At 26.0% G+C, this 11,835-nt stretch overlaps 2 protein-coding genes across 4 annotated transcripts; both read left to right on the top strand.

Moving 5' to 3' along the window:
* Positions 1 to 185: 185 nt before the first annotated feature.
* On the top strand, positions 186 to 4,586 carry LOC122514111 (prostatic acid phosphatase-like). The gene is made up of 8 exons (XM_043630768.1): positions 186 to 648; positions 850 to 1,059; positions 1,841 to 2,009; positions 2,424 to 2,519; positions 2,817 to 3,056; positions 3,355 to 3,661; positions 3,834 to 4,042; positions 4,210 to 4,586. Exons 2-8 carry the CDS (start codon positions 953 to 955, stop codon positions 4,351 to 4,353), a joined length of 1,272 nt encoding a protein of 423 aa, XP_043486703.1. The 5' UTR covers positions 186 to 648; positions 850 to 952; the 3' UTR covers positions 4,354 to 4,586.
* A 357-nt stretch (positions 4,587 to 4,943) lies between these two features.
* LOC122514171 (EH domain-containing protein 3) lies at positions 4,944 to 10,315 on the top strand. 3 transcript variants are annotated; one of them, XM_043630835.1, is made up of 9 exons: positions 6,697 to 7,214; positions 7,297 to 7,373; positions 7,636 to 8,147; positions 8,234 to 8,547; positions 8,621 to 8,729; positions 8,814 to 9,132; positions 9,528 to 9,698; positions 9,838 to 10,075; positions 10,180 to 10,315. In XM_043630835.1, exons 3-8 carry the CDS (start codon positions 7,662 to 7,664, stop codon positions 10,041 to 10,043), a joined length of 1,605 nt encoding a protein of 534 aa, XP_043486770.1. In that variant the 5' UTR covers positions 6,697 to 7,214; positions 7,297 to 7,373; positions 7,636 to 7,661; the 3' UTR covers positions 10,044 to 10,075; positions 10,180 to 10,315. The 3 variants fall into 3 exon arrangements, with proteins under 3 accessions (XP_043486772.1, XP_043486770.1, XP_043486769.1); XM_043630837.1 differs by lacking the exons at positions 6,697 to 7,214; positions 7,297 to 7,373 and adding an exon at positions 4,944 to 5,101; XM_043630834.1 differs by having other exon boundaries at positions 6,698 to 7,373.
* Positions 10,316 to 11,835: the final 1,520 nt, after the last annotated feature.

The raw sequence follows: 11,835 nt of genomic DNA, 5'->3' as shown, positions 1-11,835 counted from the left end.
ATACTGTCTTTTAAATATCTCTTTTTATATATTTAAATGATTATTTATAAGTTAAAAAATCATAAAAATCTCCGAGACTTCTTAAAACAAAAGAAAAATTATAAATTAACATATACCAAGGTGATCCAAAAGTTCTTACATGACATAAAAAATTAATTTTTCTTTTCCAAAACTTTTTCTCAGCTAATTTTTGTTTTATAGATTATTAAACTACAAGTTTAAGAAATAAAATCGTAAGCTCAACTACGAGTTTAGTATCTCTGGAAATAAAGTAATTAATTTTTAATATCACCTAACAACTTTTGATTCACATTCAATAAAAAGATATTGATAATGTAGAAAGTCTACTTATCGGCAACGGGTTCATTATAAAATCATTGTAACTACGCACATTTGTGACATTTCCGTATTCACGTGCCAAGCAAACAAAACCAATAAGTCAGTTATTTCATCTAGTAAATGCTTAACTTATTCAGTATAGTAACATGATCGTATTCTAGTGCACCAAACATACCCTGCCTTATACTATACGCTTGCATTTCTATCCTTTTATTTTCCTTTTTTCGTAAGCATTCTTCGTTCGCATTGCAACAGAATCATTGGCACCATACACGTCATCAAAGGTTAACGTGTATCTGTTTTTACCTGGTAAATCTGCCAAGTCAATGATTTTCTACTTTCATTAGTCCGTTTTAACATGATCATCGAATGCTAATAAATGATTATCATTTAAATATATACAAGAATGATCAAATATTTTTAATTTTTATTTAAGGAAAATTAATTATATGTAATTATAATTATTATATATAAATAAATAAATAAATAAATAAATAAATCTCTCTTAAGTTTCAGGTGCACAAATTAATAAATATCGTAGATAAGATATTGCATCTTTGAAGTGTAGCTAGAGACATCTATCCTGTTTATTAGACAATTATAATCGCTACTTATGGCTTTTACATATAATACTGAAGAACCGATACCGCATAGTAGCGATTGGTACACTGATGAAATAACTTCAGGGACTTCACCGAATTTTAATCTCAAAGAAATTACGTAAGTATAAATTTGTAATCGAGTTATTTAGTCCATAAATTTCAAGTATCTTATTTTTAAATATAATGTCAGCATTCTGATGAAATCACCAAGATAATTAAATATGTTATTTGAAATATTAAAAAATAATAAGCTTCTCTATAACATTTTAAACATTTTAAAGATTGTAAATATTTAAAAATTTTTAAATTAAATAAAAGTAATTATTTATTGAAAGTAAATAAATATTATCAAAATTTTTATATTCTCTAAGAAAAATTATTTTAAGAAAGTAAATATTAATTGAAATATTTAAAAAAAAAAAAAGAAAACTATAAGTATTATCGTATTTAAAAATCCTAAAACTCTAAAATTATTTAAACATAATTATTTTCTTTCTTTTTTAATAAATAATCTTTCTTAAAATTTTTAAATTACATTAATAGAATTATTTATGTTATTTTTTAAAATAAAATAACCACTATTAAAATATTTAAATTACATAAAAAAAAAAATACAAAATAATCCTTATAAAAATAGATAATTATTTATTTTTATTATAAAATTTTATTTTTCTAATCCAAGATTTTCAAAACAATGATCAATCATGTTGGAATTTGATCGTTTTGTTGTCATTTATATTTTTTTCGTGGGTCACTTTATAACGCGAAGGTCAAGGCTTTTGCATCGAGTATTTAAACGTCTTCCTCAATCATCGACTCAGTATATTAAAATTTTTATTCGTCGTCAGAAGTACTAGAGAAGTTCGACATTACGATCGTATATTTTTTTTAATTTGTAGAAACATGAATTCAAGGGGAATATTTCATAGAAGATCGTGCCATGTTCAACAACGTGGAATTTGTGTTACACTCGTATTATTAAGTTTAATTATTGGCACAATACTTTTCGCATATACTGCATTGGCATCATCCGTTAACGAGAACGATACTATCGAACAGGTGACATTCGTAAGTATATGTTTTTTTTTTTTTTAAATACATACAAATACGAGCATGACTACGACAATTAGAATTATTGATAATTACTATTTACTATATTTTTTTACCAAGTCAAATGACTGGCATCCCTAATGGTTTCCCTTTTAGTCGCCTCTTACGACAAGCAGGGATTACTGCGGTCTTATTCTTTTCCCCAGACCCGCAGGGGAATATTATACAAAATATTATGCAAGTGAAAAAAAAGAAAACAAAACAAACTAGCTGATTAATTCTAATAATTCTCTCTGGTGTTAATTTACAAAATTAATTAATAAATAATAAAACAAAATATTTAAAAAAAAAAAAAGAAAATTAATTATTGTTCCAATGTTAAATATAATTTATTTAAGATTGATACTAATTAAAAATTCTATTTAATTACAGCTTTTTCGACACGGTGATAGAACACCATTACACACATATCTTGCGGATCCATATATAAATTATTCATGGCCCGGTGGTTGGGGTGCTCTTACGACGGTAAAATCAAATAATTACTTACTAAATATTAATTATCTCGATAGAATAAAAATAAATTCTAGATAACAAAAAAAAAGTATAAAAAACAAAGCTGAACATACAATATTCAAATATTCCGATTCGCGTTATTCTTCGATATCAAATATAAAATGAACGAATACACGATTGAAGTTACGTAAGAAACATCTGATCTGCTATAGTTATTTTTTTTAAACGCATAATTATCTAATCATCGAGCAATAAAATTCAACGATTTATCAAAAGATTACCATTTCAAATGTGACGATTTGATTTTAGAAAGGAATGCGTCAACTTTACAACGTAGGAAAATGGATACGCAAAACTTATGGTCCCATAGTTGGTTTTAAATACAACAGCTCGATTGTATATGTTCGTAGCAGTGATTCCGATCGTTGCATCATGTCAGCACAAACATTGTTAGCTGGATTATATCCACCAACGGCCGAAGAAATATTTGTACCAAATATGCCATGGCGTCCTATACCAGTTCATACAACACCAAGAGAATTGGATGATGTATGTCTTATAATTCTTATCAAATAAGTATGTTAATGAATCTTGAGGTCGATCAAGGAAGTCAAAAGGGGGGAAAGAATTAATTACATCTCATGCATTACTAATTAATCGCTTTACCTAGAAATACCGGTTAATTCGTATTTACATAATCGATCATCTGTTTTTCATTTCCAATGAAAATTCAATTCGTAAACATATTAATAATAGAACATGTTCATGTGTGTGTGTGTGTGTGTGTGTGTACTTTTCACATTACAATGGTTATTTTAATTTTTTATTATTATTATTATTATTACAGTTGATAACGGTTAAAGCCTATTGCCCAAATTTAGAAAAAGCATTGAACGAAGCAAGGTATAACGAATCGAAAAGATCCGATGAAATGTTGGCTGATTATTATGACGAATTAAGCAATTATACTCAACAACCGGTAAGGACTATTCTAGATGTTGAATTTTTGTACAACGTACTCGAAATCGAAGCTAACCATGGATTAGAACTTCCACAATGGACGAAAAGATATTTTAATGAAAAAATGAGAAACCTTGCTGCACGTTCCATTGCATTGCTCACGAGCAACACTTTATTGAAACGTTTATATGGAGGTAATATTTCTTATTAATGAAATATCAATAGCATTAACTATTTTTTAATAACAATAATAATAATAATAATAATAATAAGCTTCACTACTACGAATAAGAATTGGTTTATAATATTCTAATAACAATTTTAATTAATTTAATCATTTAGAATATTTTTCTTTTCTGTTTCTAGGACCATTATTGAAAGAAGTTGTTAATAAGATGCAAGAAAAAATAATAAGAGAAAATTCAAGAAGGGCGTACTTCTATTCCGTTCACGACATAACAATGGTTAATGTTTTAAGAACAATGGGTTTCACAAACGAATGGTTCCTTCCAGAATACGGTGCCACCCTAATTTTCGAATTGCATTCGTATTATAACGAAGATCGAGAAGTCAAGGTGATTTTTCTATCGATCACTATTTCATTTTCTTTATCTTCTTTGTTTCCTATCTTTTCTTTCTTTTCTTATATTCTTTATATCTATTTCATATGTTTTATATCATTTTTCTTATAAAATACTTGGAAATAAAATAATAAAAAATGTTCCTATATTTATTTTCATAGGTGTCTTATTTGAATAATTCAGAAACGATTAAGCCGCATCCTATGGAAATACCTAATTGCAAGAAACCCTGTTTGTTGTCGAATTTATTGAACATTTGGGAAGAAGTACTTCCTGGAAATTGGGAGGAAGAATGCTTAATGTGAATACTCACGAAAAATTAGAAACAAGATTCATGCTAATTCATTCATAGCTAATTATCAAATGATAGCTAGCTAATTCATAATTATCAATATTTGTAATATTTAGAATATGTACAAACATAAGATAGATTTAAAAATAATCTATTGGAAAATGAACTTAGTATTAAAATTTCGTGCATTAAATTGCATTATAATAAGACCAGTATCTATATTGCGAATAAATCTATTCAAGCGATTATTTTGATATGAATCATAATCATATAATGATTTTATACAATATGTTGTATAAAGTATTGTCTCTTTTTTAAATTGATATCTTGTTTGAGATACGTTTATTGTCAAAAAAAAAAAAAATAAAAAATAAGAAAATAAAAAAAAGAAATATAAAGAAATAAAAAACTAAACAAAAAACGAACATTGATAAATTATTTAAATCTGACTAAAGCTTAAAATAACTCCAACTTTAATAGATAATCTCGTTAAAACCGGTAAATTGACACAAGATCGTTTAACCAGGATGTGTCCGCTTTAACTTACGCAACGACGAATGACACTGAATCGTTCGCATATATCATTGCGTAATAACACCAAGGATTATAGTGCAAGTGCAAGAGCTCCCATTCGTCAAACTTACTGTCTTCTAGTCTAAGAAATTAGAATTCGTCTATTGTTTAGAAACATCTGTCGCGATCATTTATTTCATTGGAATGAAGTAATCGTTGTTTTTTATTTGTGGAAACTACGTTAAAAGGTCCAAATTAATTTACATTAGTGGAACAGTGTTTGGATATTTAACAAAAGTTTAGATTAGATTTCTTTTATCATAAGTATCTGTCTCTCTCTCTCTCTCTCTCTCTTTCTTTCTTCCTTTCTTTCTTTCTTCCTTTCTTTCTTTCTCTCGATTTGACTCATATGAGATAGATAGATAACTTTCTTAAAAGGGCCTAATCGGTGGATCCTTTTAGAGATGAGAACTATTCACCAATTCTTTTTTTCAATGGCCTAATAATGAACTTTAAATGATATTAATAAAAGCACTTGAAAATCAGTGGACAAACGTTCTTACTTGAATAATAAATCAATGAAATAATGAATCAATACTTTAATGATATTTTAAATATATTATATTGTTAATAATAATAATAATTAATACTTAAATACTTCGAACAGTTCAATAATAAATTAATGTCATTTTGTATCTTTAATTTATTTTATTATTGAATTCTTATTTATTCATTTTTTAGATTTATTTGAATATTTTATTATTTTTATATTAGCTGACATTAAATTTTTTCTAATCGTACTATTAAAAAATTATCTTTTTTTTACCTACATAAAATAGAACAACTATATTGAAAATTTGATCGATGACCTCAGATAAAACGTTTATTTAAGACACTAATGATAAAGTTGTTGAGATTAAATATTTTTAAAGAAAGATGTCTATGATTAATCAACTGACCTTTGACATTATATAGATTTTTTTTAAATGAAAACATTTCTACTAGACGTTTTAATGTATTTTACTTTGATCTCGTTACAAAAAATAATCTTTTTAAGATATAAAACATAAATAAGAAGAAAATCATTAACATCGATATATAGAAAAAACTTCTTTAATTTATTAATTATATAATTAAGAATCGAAGTTAAAACTATTTTTGAAAATGGCGTCATTTTCGCGCCATATCTTAATAACGCGCGAATTATTTAAAATAAGTCAAAGACGTGTCTATTTTAAATAAATATATCTAAAAATTATAAACAATTCTAAAATAGTAAAATAATAATTAATAAAAACAAAACAAAGTTTAATTATACGCATTGAAAAAAGAATTTTGAAAAACGCGGAAATTATGCAAAGTAGATAAAAGTAAAAAAAATAAACAATTATAAAGTAATAAAATAAAAATTACAAACAATATAAATATTTGTAATAAACAATACAGTAATAAACTGCATGGATAATTTAATTTGAAGGAGGAGTTTAATGTTTCTAATAGAAACTCAATCTAGAACAGCATTGATATCGTCTATAAAAACTTTTCATAAAAGAAACTCACTTCTTTCTTCAGCTATCAACATTGTTAACTAGTTATAATTATTATCATTAGTTAATCGAGAATAAAATAATATATACGAAAATTTAAAAAAATGTAATAATCAAGTAATATCATACAATACTAGATCATTCGTTTCTTATTCATTTACATATGCTATACAATCTCATCGTGGTAACTTGTCAGATGTGTACACATATACAGGGTGTCCAAAAAGTCACTTTACCGAGATAATAAAAAAATATAAATTTATTTTATAAAATTATGATATATTTGTTTGGAATATTAAGATAAAAAATCTGCATTTTACAATGTTGTTAACAAACGTATTATATACGTATAAAAATTATTAAAAAAAAACTAAACGGAAGAAACTTTTGAGATCTGCTAAAAATTATTCAATTCGATGAAACAACTTTTGAGACACCTTGTATAGATGGATATATATATATACACATACATATACTATATATAGATATATATATACATATATATTTGGATCTTGTCACTTGGTAGTGGCTTTGCGCTGGTGCATACGAGAACGACACGTCGTCACTTCACCATTGTGTTTGTACGTTTTAATACGGGGAAACAGCTCGGTATATCGCGTCATTATCAGAAAGCCCGCCTATTCATCGTTTCTGAATCGTAATCGTCGTTCTACTAAACGTTAAACGTCTCTTTAAAATAGTATAAGCCTTAGAAATTATCAATATAGTTTCCTCTACTTCATCTATCAAAAACTTCTTATTCAGTTTTGCAACATCCTCGAATATTTAAAAAGAAATTCATTCGGAGCTAAGTGTACGTGTATTCGGATAATAAAATACATTAGGTATAAAATATTGTAATTATTATTTCGTTTAATTTTTGGATTATTTAAAAGGACCACCATTTGTTTGCATCAATTAATTTTAAAGTCGTTTGTTCATGTACATACAACTAAGAGAAACGTAAGGACAGGTTAGTTCCCATTGCTTTCTCTCTTTCTCTCTTTCTATATATATATATGTATGTATATTCATCATTAACCATAATTATTTCTCATGGAAATTTCTTATTATCTTTACTTTCACGTGCATGGGTATTCTCATATGTAGTTTCTACTATTTTATTTATTATTAATTTTTTTTTCTCACAAACTGCATAAAAATATTTAAATAACACAATCTTGCACATTTCAGATTTATTATCATTAAATGATATAATATTATTTCATTTTTAGATTAATATATATTGTCAATCATCAATATGTTCAGTTGGCTCAGTCGAGATGAAAATGGCAAACAAGATCTCTTTGAGAATGTTACCGAAGGTCTTAAAAAGATATACAGAGCTAAATTGTTACCCTTGGAACAACATTATCAATTCCATGACTTTCATTCGCCTCAATTGGATGATCCAGATTTTGATGCGAAACCTATGATACTTTTGGTAGGACAATATTCTACTGGGAAAACAACTTTTATTAAATATTTGCTGGAACGTGAATTTCCTGGAATAAGAATTGGTCCAGAACCAACAACGGATCGTTTCATTGCTGTTATGTATGATGAAAAGGAAGGTGTTATTCCTGGAAATGCTTTAGTTGTTGATCCGAATAAACAATTTAGACCGCTTTCAAAATTCGGTAATGCATTCCTCAATAGATTTCAATGTTCCACTGTTGCATCTCCGGTTCTCAAAGGAATATCTATTGTTGATACGCCTGGAATTCTCTCCGGAGAGAAACAACGAGTATGTATCTTTTTACATTAGAAATATTTGATTAATTTTAATCAAAGTATATTGTATTTTTATTTCTCTTTTATTTATATTTAGAGGTAGATCGAGGTTACGATTTCACTGGTGTTTTAGAATGGTTTGCAGAGAGAGTAGACAGAATCATATTATTATTTGATGCACATAAGCTCGATATTTCAGATGAATTTAGAAGATCTATAGAAGCCCTTAGAGGGCACGACGATAAAATTAGAATTGTTCTTAATAAAGCAGATATGATAGATCATCAACAACTTATGAGAGTATATGGTGCACTTATGTGGTCTTTAGGAAAAGTTTTACAAACTCCTGAAGTTGCTAGGGTTTATATTGGTTCATTTTGGGATCAACCATTAAGATATGACGTTAATAGACGGTATGATTTTTCTTTTTATCTTATTGATCTTCTTTATCTTATTAGGTTTATTTAAGTGTGTGATTTTTTTCAGATTATTTGAAGACGAAGAACAAGATTTATTCAGAGATATGCAATCATTACCAAGAAATGCTGCATTAAGAAAACTTAACGATTTAATCAAACGAGCACGATTAGCAAAGGTAAAAAATAATTAAAATCATTTAATAAGACTAAGTTTTCTTAAGTATTGTTGTGCTAGACTCAACGTGTTTCTTGAATTACAGGTACATGCATACATAATCAGTGCATTGAGAAAAGATATGCCAAGTATGTTTGGTAAAGATTCGAAAAAGAAAGAACTTATAAAAAATTTAGGTCAAATTTATGATCAAATTCAACGAGAACAACAAATTTCTCCTGGAGATTTTCCAAACCTTAAGAAAATGCAGGAATGTTTAATGCATCATGACTTTAGTAAATTTAATCCAATAAAAATAAAATTATTGGAAGTAGTAGATAAAATGCTTGCGGAAGATATTGCTAAATTAATGGCTATGATACCTCACGAAGAAGTAACCACTGCATCAGAACCATTAATTAAAGGTATTCATTAAAGAAATATTTTATTGATTATAACATTAAACTAAAATTTAGAAAAGAAGGAATTTTAAATAGAAATTATATATTTTTTGTTTTTAATTATTGAATTAAAATTAAAAGAAAGAAGCTCTCATATAATCTATCATATCAATACTAGAAATAGAAGGTTACTTAATTTTATATCTTATCTATATCATTTTCGTTTCCATGAATCATTTATAAAGATATAAGAGAAGAACTAAATATTTGTGATACAATTTTATAAGTAAATTATGAATCTAATTATCTACATTATAAAATTATTATTTCAAATCCAAGATAGAAATATTTATGATTTAAAAAATTGGAATTAAATGAACTCATTTGTTACACAGAACGTGAATATTTTATCTGCACAGGTGGTGCATTTGAAGGTGTGGAAGATCAGATTAGTCCATTTGGATACAAAAGAGGTGAAGGTATCGATGCAGGTGCAGGTGAACCCGAATGGATTGTTAATAAAGACAGATATAAATATGATAGTATTTTTGAAACGCTTGGTCCAACTGACGGAAAGATAACAGGAGCAGGTAACTTTCTTTTTATCTTTTTTTGATGTTATTTTGTTGACATATCGTAACATGCGATAAACTTATATTCGATTACAATTATTATAATATTGCAATACGATAATTCTATATCTATTCTCATATTAAACTTTATTTATAGCTGCTAAATCTGAAATGATTAAGTCCAAATTACCGAATAGTATGTTAGGAAAAATTTGGAAATTATCTGACATTGATAAAGATGGACTTTTGGACTCGGATGAATTTGCTTTGGCAATGCATTTAATTAACGTTAAATTAGAAGGTTACGACCTTCCAGCGGAACTTCCTGATCATTTAATACCACCTTCTAAACGAGATATTTAAATTATGATCAAATTATAAACGGCACTTTACTGGTATGTACATTCTTTTTTTCTTATTGTAGTTAAAATATTTCTATATAAATTATTATCGTTGAAATTGTTAAATTATAATATTTATACGGATAAATAAATTACAGATTATTGTGCTTGCTTCTCGATGATTATAAAAAATATTTACATACTTGTAAAAAGATGTGATACAGAGCTTAACTGTAAATGGTAATATACAAGACGATAACTGAGATTTGTCAGTATGTATTGAAAATAATAAAATAGGAAACAATAATAGATTATTTCTAATTAAATATGAGCATAATATAAACGAAAAAAAGCAATTATTTCAATGATTTCTCATGAATTGAATTAAATGAAAATTTTCATCAAATAATTATAATGAAAGTAAAATGTATATACATACATACACATATATATGTATATATACATAAAAAATGACAGAAACATGTTCAATTATATCTAATTTTTACAAACGATATTGTAAAATTCCAAAATTTTGATACATCACATTAATAATGTAACTATATTACGATATTATTTTTAAAACTTCTACATTTCTAAATGCTCTATTTAATAATTTCTTATAATCATATAATCATATCGAAATGCATAATAATTTAAAGTACTATGATGAATTACAAATGATTTAGAAATATTAGCAGCGCATTGTCACGTTAATGTGAAATATGCTACTTTATTTATATATTTTTATGCATTGTTATATTATATGTAAAATTATATTTATTATACATAACACGCACATGTGCTTATAAAAAAAAAAAAGAAACAATACAAAATAAAATTTCTACACTATTGTTACAAATATTTGGAACATTTTTGTAGTACTGTAATAAGAACGCTGAATGTTTTTAAAATGTTAAGAAAGCAATAAAAACTTGCATATTTATTTTTAATGTTAAATTTATACAAAACAAAATATGAATGGAATTTTTAAGTGTCTATTCAAAATTTATTTGTATTATACGCATAATTAAGTTTAAGTTAAATATTTTAAAAACATTTTGCGTGCGAGTAGAAAAGATAGCAATCGAAGGAAAGGAAATATGATATACAGTATAAAATCTAAAAATAAAAAGCAAACTGACCAAACAACGTATTGAGATAACCGTAAGAAAATTTGAAGAAATCGTGATATTTAGGAAAGTCTACAAAAACACATAAGTATTTCCTCTCTCTCTCTCTCTTTCTCTCTCTCTTTTTTTAAGTTACTATTTATAGATGTATACAATGTGGTATATGAATACTACATAAATATCTAATCGTTAATATAGTCACTGCTTGTAGCAGATAATAGCAATATTTCGATAGAATTTTCTCTATAAAACTATATAACTTGCTATTGCCATTCACTTATTATTTATCTGTTTATGCATTTATCCATATGTATAACTCATATTTTGCACAGCACATTTATTAATTGCTAAAAAATTAAAATTTAATGTTTCCAGAAAGTTTTAATATACGTTTACCAAAAACAATAATTTTACTTTATTTATATCTAATTGAATCACGAATTTTGGAACAAAAATAAATTAATAATAAATTAAAAGTTTATATAAAATTGTATTACCAAATTACCTTTAATGCAATTTATCTATATAAACACGTTCGTTTATTTATATATATATAAACATAAATTTGTGTTTTACCACACCAACCAAAGATGATGCGATTTTAAGACTGTAAAAATCAGTTAAAAAAAAATACGACTTATTCATGAAATATTTATCTATATTATTTTTTAATTTAATTGAGTT

The sequence above is a fragment of the Polistes fuscatus genome, unplaced genomic scaffold (genome assembly GCF_010416935.1).
Source record: "Polistes fuscatus isolate 324 unplaced genomic scaffold, CU_Pfus_HIC Scaffold14, whole genome shotgun sequence".
In the NCBI taxonomy this organism is placed as follows: Eukaryota; Metazoa; Arthropoda; class Insecta; order Hymenoptera; family Vespidae; genus Polistes; species Polistes fuscatus.
This window is presented reverse-complemented; position numbering and strand designations above follow the sequence as displayed.